Below are 19,439 nucleotides of genomic sequence, written 5' to 3'. Positions count from 1 at the left end.
TAATAGATGGGGAATGGAAAAAATGCTTTCTTTCTGTTCCTTATTTCTGTGTGACATTCCTAGCCACTTCAAAGAGTGAAAACATCACTATTTATGTTCTTCATTTTTACAGTTACTGAGCAGCACACCGGTATTTATGGCAGTAGTAAGGGAATATTAACCTCAGTTATTGAATTGTCCCTCTTGAGATCAGAAATTATTCTTTGGTCAAAATTATCTGGAAAATGTGGAGGGAGGTGGGTGGAAGGTGGGAATGCAAACGTGCAAAACGAAACATGACTGGAACAAGGTGAAAAATGTATCTTGCTCATAGGCCATGATTCCAAATTGAAAGCAGCTGGCATTTTTCCTCTTTTCCTGCACTGCAGTCCTGCAACCATGAATTTAGCTATCTAACAGGAATCACTTCAGCCCACTGAGCTGAAAAACTTGGTCTTCTTGAACCCTGCCCCCAAATTCTTACCAAGTGACTCAATTCTTCATAGCGAGCATTGAATGCCTCCAGTTTTTCACTGATGATATCATCAAGAATCCCTCCATCAATCAGTGTCTGCCCAAGCTCCCGAATCTGGGTTCGATTATCAGCTGGATGACGCAGGACTGATTCCAGGGACTGGAAATGAGCAGAGAAAGTTTTGAAGATCAAGGCACTGAATATTTCTGTACTTTTAGAAGTGGAAATGTAGCTGCATGCACAGATGTTTGTACACTTCAAATGTCCTGAGAGTGCTCTAAAAGCATTAATTAGTTATGGTTTAATCCATAGTGGCACAAGGCAACTACAGTAGTTGTTTTGTTTTGGATAATTAAACTTCACAGCACTTCTCACCGATTCATCATTATTTCATACTGTAGTACTGGAAGGAATTAATCAATTTACACAGGACAGAAGACAGCATTCAATTTTACCTCTTCATGGTACCAAGTATGGCACAATAGTTACAAACAACAAAACATCTTTGGGGGAGGGGGAATCTTACAAATGCCCATTCCAGACTCAGAGTAGTACGTTCATTTAACATTAAGAATCAGAATATTCTACACAAAATTCAGTACTTTACTGAAGTGTAGTATTCACGTGTTGTTGTTTTTTTTTAATGTGACTATCTGAAAAGTCACTAATCTTATAGAATGACTGCAATACCTCAAGAGCGTCATTGACAACATCCAACTTATCAGACAGATTTTCTGCCATTTGCACCCTTTCTTCCAGAGTGTTTAGCCAAGCTGTTTCTAAATCAAGATATTGAAGCAGCTCAATCCAACAGGACCACACCTCCTAGAAGCAACAAGAAAAACTGCAATTAGCCTAAAATGCCAGGCATAGCCAATGTATACTACGAACAGCTGAAAAATAATATATTTGAAAGATATTCACCTAAAATAGGCAGGTACAACACATTCAACAGTACATTCCAGACAGAAAAATCCACAACTACTGCATATTTCTTTTTACCTTATTGCTAAAACAGGCATAGAAATCTCTAAATTAAGGCTAAAATATCAGATATTGAGATTCTTATAATAATTTAAAAATATAACTAAATTTATCAACTCCTCCTGAAATGTAGGACACACACAGACTACCTCAAACTATAGCCAACCTGTTCTAATTATCATCATATGTCAACCTCTAACCTCTGAGAAGTTTCCTTTTGTCATTTTGGAAGAGGCAAAGATAGATAACAGAGCTGTGAGATAAGGTTACTTATTTGCACAAGTGTTGATTACAGCACAGATTTTAAAAGCAAGTGCAGGTGGTTTCTCACGGATTCCAGTCTCAGAAAGGCACCAAAGCAAAATGCATTTATATCAAAGTTACTGGATTCAATGACACCATCAGCCATTTTCAGCACCCTTCTCTATTTTTTGTCATCCATCTCAGTTTTGCTTAGTTAGTTGAGAGCTATCACTCTTACCTCCAAAGTGTGGCATTTCCCCCGGATCCGATTACACAGTAGCTGGTAGTTCTCCAGCACAACATTCAGCTCAGTCGCCAGCTCCTGACCGCCAGACGGCACTTTAGCAGCCAACAACTTGATGTTGTCTTTGAGAATCTTCACCCGCACCTCCTTCTGCAACACATCCTCCTTCGCTCTCTGCCCAAAGAAACATATGACACAATTCATTTGCCATGCATTCAGCTATTCATCATTCAAACCATAGATCAGCAGTTTGACTTTGTAAGTGTAGTTACTGAAGTAGCTTCGAGTCTGAGAGCAGCAAAATATGGCGTTAACTTACAAAGAATTCAAATGACATCAGTGAGCATCAAAAATCCAATTTAATTAAATATATTTACCATTTGCAGTTTGTTCATTAAAAAATCCATGACTCAAAACCAAAAAAAATCAGTGTTATTTCTACTTTAGCATCCAGATACAAAGAAAAGAGAACTGCACAAAGTTAAATAAATAAATAAATAAATAGGAGGTTTGGCGAGCACAAACACAAATTTATCGGGGAGAAAAAAGAAGGGTGAATTTACAGAAATTGTGAGACTCATAACTCAGTAACTGTCTCCAAAGTTATCCAGGAAAGAAGCTGTAATTACCCAAGATATGAAACTAAAAAGTTAGGACCTCTCCCACAGGTGTTGGGTGGGCTGGAGGGACATTAAAAAGGACCAAGGAGAAGAATTTCTTCAACTTAGCGGCATTCAGAAGAGCTTGGTAAAAAACATACAGGATAAGCACAACACAACTCTCAGCACATAGACCTACAGAGAACGTATTATTGGTTGTTGAATTTTGCCCTAATCAGACTTTAGGAAGTAGGACGGCTGGAAGACAGATAGGAGACAGACTTGGACTGGTCTGCATGGAGACAACCTGAAGGAAGCAGAAACAGAGATTGTCTTTCATCTCCTTTTCAGGTTTCAAGGACACTTTCATGAAGCTGATATGTAAGGCACTGAATTTTATAGTAGAATTTAGCACATGACAGCATTCTGGTTGGGCATGCTGTTCCAGATGTGTAAATGTAAATCAATCCCAAAAAAAATCCAGTTAATGAAAAGGTAAAGGATAGAAACCTGGGGAACATACTACTTTATGAGAGGATTATCAAAACCAACCTACCCTCATCTAAAATTTACTCTTTCAAATTAGAGAGTTTCACTCTTCATTCAAATGAGAGCAGAATTAAGCAAGCTGAAGTGTTTTTCAAGACCTTATGCAAGAAAATGCTCCTGGTCATATATACAGAGAACACTCTTTCCCAATACTAGAGGCAGTCCCAGCAAAATATTCTTAATGCAAATACAAGATGATATGCAAACGTTAAAGCAGGCTTACAGACTCACTGACATACCTGCCAAATTAAAAAGCACAGAATACAATCTGGATTTGACAGAGGTAACTGCTAAAAGTCTCTCTTAATCAAAAGAGGGTTCTTTCTTTTTCTTGTCATGTGTTTAGCAGGCTGTCAGACTATGAAATCTCAAATGGCTTCAAAGGACATGAATATATTAAAACACTTGTTAAAAAACTGCTTCAGAAAGCCCCTTCAAAAAGAACAATTCAGAACTTCAAGTAGATTTGTCAAAGCACTTGTAAAGAGGGTAAAAAAAATCCTTTATTTTATACTCTACTGCGTAACACTGTAGTGAATACTCAAAATATTTGTCAAGACATGCCTGAATTCTCATTAAATTGTTTAAAAACAGAGAGAATTGTTGTTTACTCTGTACATACATCCAAGAAAATTACCTATTCAACTGGTAATTTATATTGAAACAAAAATAACTCCTCCTTCCCCATTTATTTTTTTTTTTGGCCATGGTCTCAAAATTACCAAGAAGCAAGGACAAGCTTTTTTTGTTTGCAACAGATGATGAACACAAGATAACCTTCACAACAAAACTGTTTTAAATTGTTTTTCTAAATATGGAGCGACTATATCATAGGACAAGAAACTGGAGCCCAACAGCTGGAATCAGAAGAATATGTTTTTCCAACTGCTAATTTAGGCAGATAGAATAGCACATTTTCTTTCTTTCTCAAGTTTCTTCTCCCGTAATAAGGTTCCATATTCTTGGGGTTAAATGTGCTATACATAGCAAGCCTGGCTTAGCAGGCTCTGCATGCCACTATTCATTATGAAATCCCTATGCCTTGTAGCCAAATAGAACATCTGCTTTTATAGTTTGTGCTTTAAAACAAAAAAAAATCCATGAAGCAAAACTGAAAAACACCACTAATCTTGCTGTGACCTGAGCTCCTTTCCATACAGATAATAATTCCACAAAAGGTCAGCCCCTAGAAATCATTAAGTTTTGTTTCCTTTTAATCAGGTCTCTATAATGACCTGGTATTCCTGACCTTCATTTCCTCCACTGCATTCTCTAGCTCTTCAGGGGACTTGTACTCAAAATCTTTCTCCAAATATTCTTCTTCAGCTTGGGTCATCCATTCCTGCATCTCTGCCAAATCCTTCTTCAGATTTACAGCTTTTTCCTGACTTTCAGACAGGCGATTTTTCTGACTAATGATCTAGAATCCAAGGTGAAAAAAGAAACAGCAGTTTAGGTACTTTATATATATCCTTTTCTACATGAAAAACTATGTGTCTTTGTTAAAACATTTCTATCAAAACATTTTTCAAGCCTTTTTAATTAGCAAAAAGAATTCAAATTTTATACACACATACACATTAATGAACCATTTTCATCAGATCAATAAAATCTAGAGGTGAAGGAAGGAGAAAACGTTTGTTTTCTCGTCATATGTAAACGGGTCACAATCCTTAAAAAAAAAGTCATATTTTGAAGGGGACTAGGGGGAGCACTCCTCTGCTCACAGGTATCATATAGTTAGATACATCTTTATACAGAGCACTTAAATTCCTCCAGGCCTTGCTTTTTTCCCCACAGCTGAGCCGATCTGGATCAAGGTTCATCAACAGCAAGGTTCTTCTCGCCAGGCATTGCAACTAAAGAAAAATATTTCTGCAGACAGCAGAAACCTTCCACCCAAAAGAAACACCCACATACTCCAGACTGAAGCAGTGGTCTATTTATAGCTATTTATTTTTCAAAGCTGCTTGGAAAGAGGCTGAAATTACTCAGGTTCAGAATAATATTCCAGATTTCAGGGACAAGAGAAGGTCAGGCTTTTTTTTTTTTTTTTTTTTTTCCCTGAAAAGGGATAAAGCAACATGAGAGAAAGTAAACAACTTCATTTTTATCTACAAGCTACTAAACTGCAAGCAGCACATGAACTGAGAAGTACACATATTCAAACAAAATTACTGTTGCACAGGTATCCCCTAACACATTTGCACTTGTGAAGGATTAACTGGGACAAGATGGATTTCAGCTACTTTGACAGTAGAACAAGTAAAACATATTCATCCAACCATTTCACTGCTTCACCTCTTCACCATCCTAAACTGAAAAACCAGCTGCATTAACAAGTAAGCACTAGCAACATCTGGAGAACTCACCTGTTTGCTCAGTTTTTCCCATTGTGTCTGGCAGTCTACTAGCCTAGATTTTGCCCAAGTATTTATGCCTGCAATAGGCTGACTTCTTAAAGTAGACTCTACTTCCTTCATCTCTTTCAGTGATGGTTCAATCTTCTCCATTTCATTAACAAATGCCTGAGCACACAAAGTGAATTTATAGAATATCAATAATTTTGCAATTTTCATTATTTTATAAAAACTTTAATAAAAAAGCAGAGTGATGCTGTGTTCAATGCCAGCCTGTTTAGAACAGTCCTTCAGTGGTCCAAAAGATCAGAGCTGTGCAACTAAAAACAAAATACAGCTTGCTGCACATGGTGCAAACATTCTCACATGCTAGATGTCAACAATGGAACAATTCAAGTTTGAAGACAATGTGCATTAAATACCCTGATGTTTCTAGAATACCTCAGACTCATCTTCCTCCCCAGGAAACAAACATTTGAGTGTACACTGCAGCCACTTACTGTTGGATGACATTCTATCATTCATTATGTGGCACTAGCTAGGAAGGAATCTTACTTATAAGGCACACGCAACTCTAAAACCATGGGAGTTTCATCATCTGACATATTTGCTTTTTACTTTTAATGCCCTTGAAAGTTTAATGCAGAAAGCACTTTTTACTCATAGATTCAATTCCCATATCATAAAATTAGGAAAAGTATAATAAATAGCTTTTACAGAAGAGCTAGTGTCAACTTGAAGATGAGTATTTGTAAATATAGTGACGGCTCTGAAAAGTACAAATGGCTATAGCTATACAATGAGGAACTAATTAAAATGTGCCCTGTAAAGCCTGGCAGGCTTTACTGAATATACCATGGACAATATAATAACAGTAGCAAACCAATAATGAAGAGATGATAATGATATTATTTATTTCAAAAGATTCCTTAGAAAAACAAAACTCACTGTGTACTGGTCAAGCTGTCTTTGAAGTCCTTCGCTATCTCCTTGAGCAGTTTTTTCTGTTAGTAAGAAGTCTTTCACACTATCCATCCACTTCTGAATGACTTTTGCATTGGCCTAAACCAAATATAGTAACAAAGAGTTGATAATGCTGTCATGAAGAGTGTACAGCTGTTGCATTTCAACAAATTCACATGAGGGACCTGTCTGAAGGCTGGAAATTACATTTTCCTCATAATATTAACCATATACAACCACCTTCACACCGTTTTGAGAGGCATGTTGTACTCCAAGGAGGAGATATGACCCTATAGATGTATACGTGAGGAGAACAGGAGTGAGTAATGCTAAATAAATTGGACAGGTAGAGGCTATGCAGGCAAAGGCTTGCAGAGAAACGCAGTCATAAAATAAAGAACTACACAGGATTAGACTAACTAAAACATCTAGCTGCTTTGGTCCAATAGCAGCTACTGTGCTCAGTACAGCAATACACAGAAATACATTAATAAATACAGAATTGCACAGTCATCAACCTAAAATTCACCAGCTGCCTTAAATCCCAGGGTAAAACAGGCAGGGAGGGGGACAGGAGGTTTGCCATCTCCTTTCTACACAATTGTGGTTGTTCCCTATGACCTTTACAAACCAAAACAAGCACCACACATTAGAAATGGGAGAAAGACTTTTGTCCTGATTCAATTGGGTTATATGCTTTACATTTTTAGTAACATAGTTGAATTTTTTTTAATCAACAGTTTTGGACTACTTGGTTGGGTTTTTTAATAGATGGTATCTTGTTATTTTGAAATGATGGCCACAACAGAGCACTTTTATTTGAGAAGCCAAGTCAAAGTTCATGTCACCAAGGAAGATAGCACATATTTTTCTTTAAAACCTTGCAGTAAGAGTTCTTTCAATATCAACACATTACACATTGCTTTTCAAAGAAAAAAAAAAGTCATTGCTAATGAAAACCCATTAGACTAAAATCAAGTTTATTTTTAGGCCAACGCTACTATTAGAGGTCAAATTCATGACATTTTATTCATTCCTTTTCCTTTGGGGGGGGGAATTTCCTGCAGCAGATTAGCCTGAAAATTATTTTCCAACAAAGAGACCTCAGGAGGCTCTAACAAACCATAGCTTAAAAATTATATATACACACACACACACACACTTATATATATACATATTTATAAAGGATGTCATTTGACAAGGCATTTTACCATATACCTCATTTAGCTTGCTTACAGAAAGCTGCTTACAATTCAGCTAAACTGAATTAAACGGGATTACTCACAAAGTTAGACACATTTAAATAACTTGCTGAATCACAAGCCAAGTATACAGAAGTTTGATGAAGTAAATGCTCTTGCACTGCACAGGCAAATAATTACCAATGGTCAAACACCCAGCATAGGCTGTGGATGTAAAAGGGTAAATGTAGTTCTAACCCCCCTGCCATGGCCAGGGATTACATGCACTAGATCAGGTTGCCCAGCTCCCTGGATCACCTGGACGCAGGAACATAAAGAAAGAAAGAGCTCTAAAAATAAAAAAAAATTAAAAAAATAAAAAAAAATCATGCAACAACAACAACAAAATCCTTCTGTTTTACCTCAAATATTCTCAACTTGGATGTAATTTCTTCCAGTAGTTTAACATCTTTTGAAGTCTTGAGCTTTAACTTGTCCCAGTGTCCTTGCACATGCCTGAACTCTTGTGTATATACCTTGGTTATATCAGAAGCCTGTTTCTCCAAAGCTTTTGTTTCTTCAGCAAGTCTATCTACCCTGGGCTTCTGGGATTCCAGTGTCTCACAAACAGCCTATAAGGAAGGCAAAAAAGATAGGTTGATAAGTTTGCTCGCAGTATCAAACATACAACATTCACATACGCGTGCAAGTACAAAGGTTTCATTGCACAGAGTATAGATACAGTAAAGGGATGAATTACAGTTACTGAAGTTATTGGAGCGGAAGTGTCCAAACAACACTTTAAGCAGAAAAACCTTCAGCTGCTCTGCTGGAGCAGTAGCAGAGATTAGAGAATGGCCTCTAAGGCCTGGCCATATAGCTGAATACACCCAGGCACCTCCACCTCTGCTGTGCTGTGCAGTACTGGCACTCAGCTTGGCAAAGCAATGGCTACACTACGCTGCAGTCACAAAAGAAACTACAATTTAGACACACCAGGAGCTCCGTTTTTTCACTCCCTCCAGCTGTATATGGGGGTGGGGGGCAGAGTGCCACACACACACAGCAATGAATGTGTGCTTCCAGTTACATAAATAAAATTATTTTAACACCTAGCTGAAATAAAAACTCTGGATACTTTAGTTTTGACAGCTACTCTTCCAGCTGGAATAGGAGGATACAATCTAAATATATTCACTAAGGTATTTCAGATGCAAGGAGTCACACAAGCTGAAATAGTTATTTTACCAATATTAAGGAAAAGCAGCTGAAGGTGTAATGCAAGACGTGAAAAAATGCTGCTGCTTCATTTAATTGGGCATTTTGGTTGTTTAAAAATACTTAAAATTTAAGAGAGACATTTGGAATTGAGACATTAAATCATTACTTATTTCATGAACTTTGTGAGTATATACAGTTAACGTACATGTGGGATGTGTGGGCATATATTTTACTGGATTGTACTGAGGAAGAAACCTTTTTTGGTATGCTTATGTTCTCAATTTTACTTCTTATTTACAGGAAAGAAACAGGATAAAATGTACCATTTCTTCTAAAATGATAGGTAGTGAAGAGGCAATGAGACTGGGAGCAGGGGCTTGTGTGATTTGATCTTCCACCACACTGCTTAAAGCTCCCACACTGACATGGTATGTCCTTTCTGGTTAATTAGTCTCTGAAGAAAATGGGGAGAAGGGATCCAGAAAGGAAAAGACAAACCTCCAAAGACTAAAAGCCACTGCAATTCAGTCAGTGTACTAACCAAAAAAAAAATCTCTGCCAGCTTTAAACAATAGAGAAATACCATCAAAAGAGAAAACCAAAGCACATGGAACTTTTTTTAATCGGCCAGACAGAGAAGGATGGAAAGACAAAGCGTTCCCCACACCCAGCAACTGGAATTCAAGAGATCCTCCAGAATCATCTGCAGCCCTCTTGTGTTGCCACACAGGAGAAAGAAAAAAAAAAAATTTCTGAATTCAGCGTTATTCTACAAAAGCACTAGGAGGTAGGGGAGGGAGCAGGGATCTATTTGTTTCTCCCTCCCCCCACTCCAGACCATCTACTTATAAAACAACTGTCATCCACAGATTTTCACCTACTTTATATGTTCACAATAGGAATCAAAATTCCACTTCTACTAGGCTAAATTTGTGCATCATTTAATTACCTTTATTGCTCACAAGCAATTTCCCTTTGAAAGACAATCTGGAGGCCACAGGAGTACAGTTACCCTCTCCTGACACCCCAGCAGGATGAAACGGGATGAAGTTGTTATCGTGGTGAACTTCAGAGGCAGTTTCACCACAAAGGCATCCATCCCACCCCACACTGGGGCAAGGCTACAGGCAGCACTTGCAGGAGAGGCACTGCATGGCACAGACACGCAGAGGCTGCCTCCAGGCACTGTTCCATGACAGACTTCCCACTGAGTAATATTTTCATGACCTCACTGAAAAGTCTCCCTCGCAGAAAAGGGACAGAGAGCAGAGGATGACAGTGGCAAAACAAGCAACTTCCTTGCTTCAGTGTGAAGGTAAGGATTACCTTTGTCTGCTGTAAGGCTTTCTCAACCTTACTAGGGTCGCTCAGCCCACCAGCGATGGCCTGCTGCTTGCACTCCACCTCACTCAGCACATCCTTCAGCCTCTGCAGAGAGTCCACGTAGTCCTGGCTAGGCTGGCTTTCTGTCTCTGGAATTGTTAAAGAGAGTAATTAAACCAAATACAAGGCAAGAACATAGACACTGGACCCAAATCATAAGACTTGTGAAGTAGCGCAATTAAAGAAAAAAAATAATGAAGAAATCATGTCAGATATACTTGCACATTGAATCCTTCTGAGATACCCTAACTCTTCTGCTAATATCAACATTTTTTCCTTTAAGAAAAAATATTTTTTTTATATAAAGCTCAATCCCATTTTATCTAATTAAGTACCTAAATCACTTGAAGGGGAGGAAATCAATAGTACTTGGGCTTTTGCACACTTAAATCCCCTCAACTTAATATTTTTCATACTAATAATTTTTAATTGATATCTACTATTTATATACAAATACAGGTATTTACTATATGTTGCATATAAAGTATAGTGCCAGTAGCAACCATATATTAAAGTTATATACACATGCTACATATAGTAATTACATATATAAAGTAATATTTTATATAAATATACACAAAAAAGTATTATTTTAGTAGTAGGTTTATGTATATAAATGGTATGTATATATGTGTGTGTGTATTGATATATATATATATATATATTGTACACATTGATATATATATATATATATATATATATATCAATGTATACATACACACAAATACAAAAATAGTAACTTTCAGCGTATTTCCAGAATAGATGCACTATCTGGGAACACTGAAAAGAGAATTAAAGTTTAGACAGAGCATCTGCTTGCAGTCTTTGTTTGCGCCTCTGATTTCAATCAGACCTGTCCTATGTGGAATCCCACGCAGGAGACAGCACATAATACTGGAATTTCAGAATGAAAGCCTCAATTTTCAAAAACTGCAACAAACATGGGTTTAGTTGTAAAAACAGTACTATGGTATGCACATTCTCTGGCCATGGATTCCTAAGCAATTTCATCACTGACACAAGTGAAAATTAAGTTAAGCCTTATTCTGACTCACCAGGTAGCTTTTCAACAGCTTGCTGTCAGAACTGTCATGCCATTTATAACTAAGAAATGAGTCAACATTTCTAGAGAGAATCACAGTTATCTAACTTGCTCTGCTCAAAAACCCAGTATCAATTTAAAGGGAAAATAAGAAGAGTTTGCTATAAAGCAAATAGGAGCACTGTCACTAAAATACAGCAAATCCTGAAGGAGAAAAAAAAAAAGTAGTTAATAGTAAAAATAGCCTCCCATAAATAAAAAAAAATAAGTCATAATTCCCATCAAAAATGCCGTAGAAATGGTACTGTGTACCACCCAATCAGGGAGTTTTCAGAGGCTCAAAGAACAGCAATGAAAGGAGTTGGACTTACTGACATTAGGACAGTCTGCCAAGTTCACAAATGCTTGACTGCTATCACTAGCTGTTTCTCCCCATTACACGGTTCTGGAAATTCTTTCAACTTGAAGCAATTCAAACTATGTTGTAAATAAACAAAAACCTGAAACCCTAAACTTGCATTTCCCTTGGCTTTTAACTACAGGCAATCCGCAGAGAAACGATGATTAAAAGAAAATACACAAATGCAAGTTTAACACACCAAGATACATAAAATGTTTTTACTGAGTAATAACTGGTTCAGATATACTAATGATGCCTCAAGTGATGTGTAATGTGAAAAAGAGTATTTAGTCACATCACGTAATAATTTTATTGGTACTGTATATGAACCAACTCATAACAATCATAAAATAATTATTCTTCACAGTAAGAATGAAGGTATATGCTGTAATTTGAGTATAGCAGACGTTACTCATACAGTTTTCTGCACTGATATAACTGAAGTATTCATGCTGTACTGAAGCTCACTGTTATAGATGACCTAGTAATTTAGTAATTGAGTCTATTTTTACTCCACACAGAATGAAGTGTTAATGCTCTTCCATCTGGGGCCATTAGCAAAATGCTTCCTCCAATTTCTGAGAAACAAATTTCAAAAAAAACACTCCTTATAGTTTTGTGTTCTTTGTATTCACCTGTAAAATATTAAAAGAGATATGTACTTTGTGCACTATATTTAAAATCCTTTCAGAGTCAGAATGACTGGTTTGAATGTTCATATAATGACATTTTTGATGCAACAAAAACACAAGCAGGATGTGCCTGAAAAGTAAGTCAAATAACTTCAAAGTTGAAAGTTCCAAGAGGAATTATGTACAGCTAACATGTTCAACTAAGCTGTGAAAAAATAATAAATTCCATACGTACATTTCAATTTTAATCTTAATCTTCCGTTTTCCATTTCTAGTATTATCATTTATTTCTGTTAGTGGCAGACCCACACAACTTTTAAAACTGTATCATTCACCTTAAGTATGTTTTTGCTAACCCATTAAACGTGGTTTCAGGAATGTTGCATTATTTATGTATTTAAGTACATTTGAAAATAATTATTTTACCAAACGATTATCCAAAAGAAAATGGTTTCCTAAACTATTAATCCCTGTTTTTAAATTTGTAAAGGCTGGAAAAAAAAATCATAAACACAGCTATTTTTCCCTGTTTGGACCACTGCTGATTAGCATCAGTTCTGACCTTTCTGTCTTCATGGAACAGAAACCACCAACAAGACAACAAGGAATAGTGCCATAAGGAAGCAGATTCAGATTTGCAACTTTTTTTCCCCCATTACAAATTTTGTTCCGGGGGAATCCAAGTTCAAAACTGGGAAGAAAAACTTTAGAGAAAAATACATAATGTGTGAAATACTCCTTCACTGATCATTACAAAAATATTCCTTCCCTCTAATTTCCTTGTACTACTCTTTTTAGTATTCTTTTACAACTTCATTCTCAGCTGCATTTGGAAATGTCTAATATTAAACCTTTGACAATATATCACCATTAACTAGTGGAAACTAAATGATCCAAATACTCTTTCAAAAAGCATCACCACATCCTGTGGCTGAAAGGGAAAAGTAAGATATAAAAAAACTCAAGGAAGGTACTGTCTTGCATAAATAGCTATAAACTCTGAACAATACTTTCAGGGTGACTGCATTAATTCCCAAGTCTCATTAAAGACCAATATGCGGCAACTCTGCTGTGTAAAGGCTCTGAGAGCATCAGACTGTTTATCAAGACATCAAAAAAACTATTATTCAAGGGAAAAAGAAAGGGAAAAAAAAAAAAAAAAAAGAAAAAAGAAACAGAAAAGAATCAGCAGAACCTATTTAAAAGAGCATTTACCTTTCTTCAGCTGCTGGTGACGTTCCTCTAGTTTCTGGCAAGTCAACTTGAAGTGATCAAGAAAACCACTCAAGCTCTCCTTAATGAAGTTCGGAGGCATGGGCTGAGAGGTGAGCACCTTGCAGGTGGCTTTCAGGTGTTCCAGCCGTGGACTCAGGCTTACAAGGTGAGCTAACTCCCGCTGTGAGAGATTGAAAACAGAATCAAGTCATACCTTGTTAACACAAGGGTTTTAGTAAGCTCCTGCAAAAACTGCTCTACATTACTAGGGCAACGATGTAAAGTACTCCTGTGACACAGGTACCAAAATCTTCCAGTCAAATATGGTGCCCTGAAGGCTCTTGGGAAATTTGAGTTACCTTATTAATCAATAAGGCTAATCTCCTCTGGGGTATCCTGTGCTCCTGCTCCTACCAGCTTCCAATCAACAATAACAAGTTTTGCCAGACTTACCTGACACAAATCTTTCAGGACTGATGATGGCTGGGATGCTGAAGAAGCATGATTTTTAAGCCAGCCATCCTTTTCAACTACAGTCTTCTCAAGTTCATTCATTTCCTTAAAATAAGCATTTATATCTTCCTGGTATTTTATCTTTCTGGCCAGTTCTTCCAGATGTTGTACCACCTCTTTCCACCCTGACAATATTTTCTCCATCACATTTTTTAAATCCGCTGCAGGAAGTCCCTCTAAACAAATAATATAAATTATTGTTACATTAACTGTGACACATTTTGATTAACAAAGTTTTAACCATGCTTCTCTTCAGACACAGGTACACGGTTGCACTAACACACTAACATGCAAAATGCTTTGCTTCCAAGTCAACCATCCCTAAAACTGTACTTACTACTAAAGTGGTTTGGCTTTTTATCTCCATATTAGTGATTAAAATGAAAAATGAAATGTTCCACTTTGTCGTCTCTTTTGACGACTGTGTAGTTTTTAACAATGTACTGACTCTCAACAATCATGACTCTCTTCATCATGATGATTTGTGTCTAAACGTTCATGGAAGATTTAAATATTTTTTTTATTTTTTCCCCCTCTCTACAGAGGAAAATGGAAGCTTCAACTTGGAAAGCAGCGATAAATTCATTGAAAAAGTAAATGGAAATCCAGCAGCGTCTGCCTGGGAGAGAGAGGAACAGTGTCTGACAATGTCACGTTGCACGCAGACGTGATTAATAACTAGGTAACATGAATAGCTACAAAAGCAGCATGACAAAACACAAGGTTATTTCCCATTCAATGACTACCCCAAGCACTTGCTACACCATCTTTCAGGTGAATCAATTCACTATGTGAGGATGCAGCACCCTAAGTGCAGTCTTCCCACCCACATGCACTCCCTGCTCCATTTCCTCGAGTGCCAAAAGTAACTGGCAAATTTGCTGATATGTGGAAAAAAAAATTCAGTGTAGTGTGTGTTCAACAATGCATTCTCGCCACTGCAAGTTTCTGATACAGATCCTGTTTCAAGGTACCACTTCTTTTTATAAGGCTTATTTGGGTCATGTGAACTTACCAGTTCTGTCAGTTAGACTGGAGCATAAGCAAGAGATTCATATGGAAGGGTCCATTTTCTGTACTGCTATAGTTTATACTGCATAGTTTAATACTGGAGCCCAGTATTTTGTTCTGGGGCAGCCAGCCAGCTTCTACATGTGCACTTGAAGGCTCTGCTGCATAGATCCTCCCCTGTGCTTCACACACTGGTCATACACACAGAAGCACAGCAGCTGCAGCCAGCCGTGTAACAGGAGCATGCATGCAGTGATGGGTCACGGCACTACGGCAGGGCCTGAGCATGCCAAAAAGGGAGGAATACACATGTAGGCCTCTACTGGGCATTATTCCACACATTCACAGCTGAGCTTGGTTTTGGAGAGAAGGGCTCTCATTCTGAGTTGGACAAAACATACTAGCAGACCCTAGCAAAGCGGGGGCTGTACATTGGTTACCGATGCCTTATTTTCTATAGATTCCTAACTTTGATAACGCATGCCAATTTTTCAACTATGTATTTCTCACTGTGATCAACAGATACTTGTTAGATAACCAGGATTGATAGATCAAGCTGGGGGATAGATACAGCTGAGGGAGCAAAAGGAGAAAAAAAAAAAAAAAGAAAGAAAAGAAAAAGGGGTGGACAGGTGGGAAGATCCCTGACAAGGTCTGAAGACTAGGAACAGTCACAAGCTTTTAATAACCCAAACTCCAGGTCAAATCAGTGGCTTTGAGAGCAACCTTTAGAGCAAGAGCAACCCCTGTAAAAGAATTCCACCTGTATTAAACAAGGAGGGAAGGACTCAAAATGCTTAGCAGATTGCAGCATCCTAGCACAGGGACTGGCTGGAAAAAAAGTGTGGCAGTTGGAAACTCCAATGGAAATCAGAATGCAAGACACCTTCCTTACACCTGTCTGAATGCTACCAGCTACAGGAAGTTCACCAGAAATCAAATGCATGGCAGATCTAAAAGGCTGTGTTTCTAGATGATCTGAACATCTCTTTTGTGAAGAAAGTCACTTTTTGCTGGTGATTTTTTGTCATACTATGAAACAAAATTTTGGCAAGGCTTAAAGATTCAGCTTTCACTGATGTTTCCAGGGACAAGTGTTTTAATTGACAATCAATCATTTTCTCAAGCATGTAGGCTTCTCTCTTGCCTTTGAACCATAAATTGTGACTATCGTCAAAACATCCTGACAGTTTTCACAAAAAAAATAGCAAAAACTATGAATAAGATATATAAACACATTCACTCAAATTTAATTTTGGTTCAAGATTTCCCCCTCAAGGTTGTTACATTTTAAAATCTTACACTTATTTTTTTCCACATGATTTAAAATAAAAAGTCCTTTCCCCAAAAGCATATGACTGCAACTTTAAGAAATTATTTCTATTTAATAAAGATAACCCTTACAAAGTTGCCAACAAACACACATACATTAAAAAATCATTTTGCTTTTCTATAAGCTTCACTAGTAATTTATGTGTTTTGTTTCTATTTAGAGTAACAATGATGAATGTCATGTCTCTGAAGGAAAGAAAGTGGAAGGAGAGAGAAGGAATAACTGCAGTGCTTAACTGGAGATAAACATATACATCAGTACTATTTCTCAGCAATTTGTCTGATTAAATCACAAAACAGAAAAACATTTCAAGTCTCTTACCTTTTCCCGTTTGATCCAAAAGAACATGTCCACTTCGTTTGAGTTCATCTAACTTTTGGCTTTTTTCAGCCCTTTCTTTTTCTATCACCTACAAATTGAACCCCAAAAGAATATTTTCAGTGTCATTTTTCTTGACTTTTTCTTTAAAAAAATAAATAAACACAGGAAATGAAGTTAGATCTCACAAGCAGCAAGTATACAAAAAGACTAATACAAAGGCACCAGGAAAAAAATATTGTTAGAAAGGTTGGCAATCCTGCAGGTGATATCAGATATTGGGACACCAGCTATAACATGACACTTGTGATCAAGCAAATGTATTTGATGTGAAGCAGTGAATAAAAAAAATAATATTCCTTTTGCCCCTACAATGTCTACTAAGATTTCCATCTGAAACTAACAACAACCTGTTACCTAGAATTCCAGCTAGCAAAACCTACAGCACACTGGTACTCCAGTACTCCAATCTACAAAGTTCTAGAGCTTCACTCTCCCTCGTGACAAAGATTAGTGAGGAAAATCCTACGTGGCTACTAAGATTTTTTAAAGGAACACATCCCTCCCTCAAGACATACACATCAGTGTATATTCCTGTGTGAGCCAAGAGGCAGAACATATCCGGACAGGAAAAGGCTCCTTGGCCATAAGGCCATAATTTCCGTGCCCTCTGAGACTGCAACAAAATCAATTCAAATTAAAATGTTTTTGAAACAAATGTCTAAAGTTATTTCTCTGGTTTAGACTTCCTACCGTATTTTTGAAAGAAGTATTCATTCATTTGCACAGTTGGGAAGCACAAAGATTGTCCCACCTCCTCAGAGCCCAATCATTTAAAAACAGGGTTATTCATGAGAACCTGGTGTTCGTCTTGGAGTTTGTTTTATAAAGGGCTACAAACATCCATAAAGCTATATAAATAAACCATCGGGTGGATTTTGTTGGTTTTTATTTCCAACACTACTATCATTCCAATCATTCCTACTGGCACCATTTTGCACTGGAGCACTAGGAAGGAGTCTCCTTATAGATATTTTTAAGTATTAGGAGTCGGACTCGATCCTTATGGGACCCTTCCAACTTGGGATATTCTATGATTCTATTGCCTTTGATTTCAAAGGCAGGTTTCCTGCTAAAGCTCCAGTAAGCTTTCATTAACAAAGTAGGCTCAAGGATCAGGGAAGGCAAGAATATGTTCCTGAAATAGAAAGAACAGAAAACAAAACAGTTATCTCATGGCTTCCACAAGATATGGTAGAATTCTGTGTTCAGTCTTGCAGGTCACATGAGTTGTAACTATCGTTATTTTCTCTGAAATTAACAGACCAAGCACCAATGTGTCCAAATGCTGGACACAACCTTAGGCCCTAGGTGGTAAAGGGTATGCAGCGTCAGAGGATGGTTCAAGGGATCTCTTGAGCAGCACATTGGCACATCTCTGCCAAAATTATAAGCGTGATGTCAGTCAAGTCCATCTCCAACTGTGAAACATGAAGCCAAAATTTGCTGCTTTGTAGAAAAGGTAATAATCCTGAAGTAATTCATTTATCACAATTCCGAAGGAGATAGTTATATATGCTTTTAAAATTTCCTGTGGATTGTGTGACCCAACACCAACAACAGGCTGTGTCCAGCTGGTCAGATTTCCATGGCTGTCCAGTTCAAGAACTATTCAACAAAGAGACTTAATCCTCATGAAGCATGTGGATCTGCCCACATACCCAGCTGACAGCCAGCCTAAAGAAACAAAATACATTATTCACTGGAAAACCCTCTATCTTCCCATTTTACCTTCAACTTTTCTTTCAAGTTTGAAGTCTCTCTCATCTTCTTGTACTCTTTGATGTCTGTGGCCTGAATGGCAGCTTTTGATTTTGAAATCCAGTTCAACAGCTCAGCACTTTCAGCGTCAAACCTGGTTTAAAAGGTTGGACAATTTTTTTCTGTCATTTTTCTCTATTCACTGTATTAAAAATCATAAGTCTTAAACTTCAGCACATTCTAGATTCTGTAAAAGTCTGCAATGCTATTTTGGCTGAAGAAAATGCTAGCAGCTTAAGTACTCATGGTAATGAGTACAAAAAACCTTCATGAATGTTTAGCTGACTGAACATTAGCTTATCATTTAAGATTTTTTGCTACAGCTGGACTTTTCTAACTTCACATGACTTTCTCATGCCTGAAACTAAACTACAACTCACCACCATGAAAAAAACAAACTCCCAGATTAACCAATACTGTACACAATTTTAGAGAAGGACAAAGCAGATATATTATGTGGACCACTAGTCAGACCATACTACAATTACATGACTTAACACAATGTAAATCCTAATGTGGAACAACAGCCTGCCAACAGATGCAGAAGGTGCTGCTAACCACTCCAAGGTTTTTTTGTGGGAAAGCCTGCAAAATTCCAGTTACTGATTATTTGTTGGTTTCAACTTAAGTAATCAGAATCAGATAAAAGCATCAGATGAAAAAGTTTAGCCTAATTTACCTGACTCTGTCCTTAATACAGTTTGAACTCTTGGCTCTTGATACAGCCCTCTATCATCTCCCTAGAAAACCTGCCAAAGGTTTAAGCTAGTGACGCCTCAAATGTCTGTTTTCTCAGGCAAACAAACAGCAAAATAATGAGTATACAGTATTTACCTTATTCATATTTTTAACAACAATTCCTTTAGTTTTATGTATGCTATTTAATGAAAGCACTGTAATGTGTTATTAGAATATATGCAAATAAATCAGCCACTCCAGATACACTTGTGAAAAGAGACATCACTATAATGTT

The 19,439-nt window shown here is 37.3% G+C and overlaps 1 protein-coding gene across 7 annotated transcripts in view; it reads right to left on the bottom strand.

The window, feature by feature from the left end:
• UTRN (utrophin) overlaps nt 1-19,439 on the bottom strand; it is a 367,449-nt gene that overhangs the window by 253,997 nt on the left and 94,013 nt on the right. For all 7 annotated transcript variants that reach the window (XM_068677000.1, XM_068677005.1, XM_068677001.1 and 4 more), the window contains 12 exons: nt 18,437-18,560; nt 16,649-16,736; nt 13,924-14,159; nt 13,471-13,651; nt 10,125-10,270; nt 8,000-8,209; nt 6,382-6,495; nt 5,446-5,601; nt 4,323-4,493; nt 1,920-2,099; nt 1,145-1,279; nt 464-613 (listed from right to left, as the gene is read on the bottom strand). In XM_068677000.1, coding sequence (XP_068533101.1) covers nt 464-613; nt 1,145-1,279; nt 1,920-2,099; nt 4,323-4,493; nt 5,446-5,601; nt 6,382-6,495; nt 8,000-8,209; nt 10,125-10,270; nt 13,471-13,651; nt 13,924-14,159; nt 16,649-16,736; nt 18,437-18,560 — 1,891 coding nt within the window. The remainder of the gene's footprint in view (nt 1-463; nt 614-1,144; nt 1,280-1,919; nt 2,100-4,322; nt 4,494-5,445; nt 5,602-6,381; nt 6,496-7,999; nt 8,210-10,124; nt 10,271-13,470; nt 13,652-13,923; nt 14,160-16,648; nt 16,737-18,436; nt 18,561-19,439) is intronic.

This window comes from Anas acuta, chromosome 3, assembly GCF_963932015.1.
Source record: "Anas acuta chromosome 3, bAnaAcu1.1, whole genome shotgun sequence".
Classification (NCBI taxonomy): Eukaryota; Metazoa; Chordata; class Aves; order Anseriformes; family Anatidae; genus Anas; species Anas acuta.
This window is presented reverse-complemented; position numbering and strand designations above follow the sequence as displayed.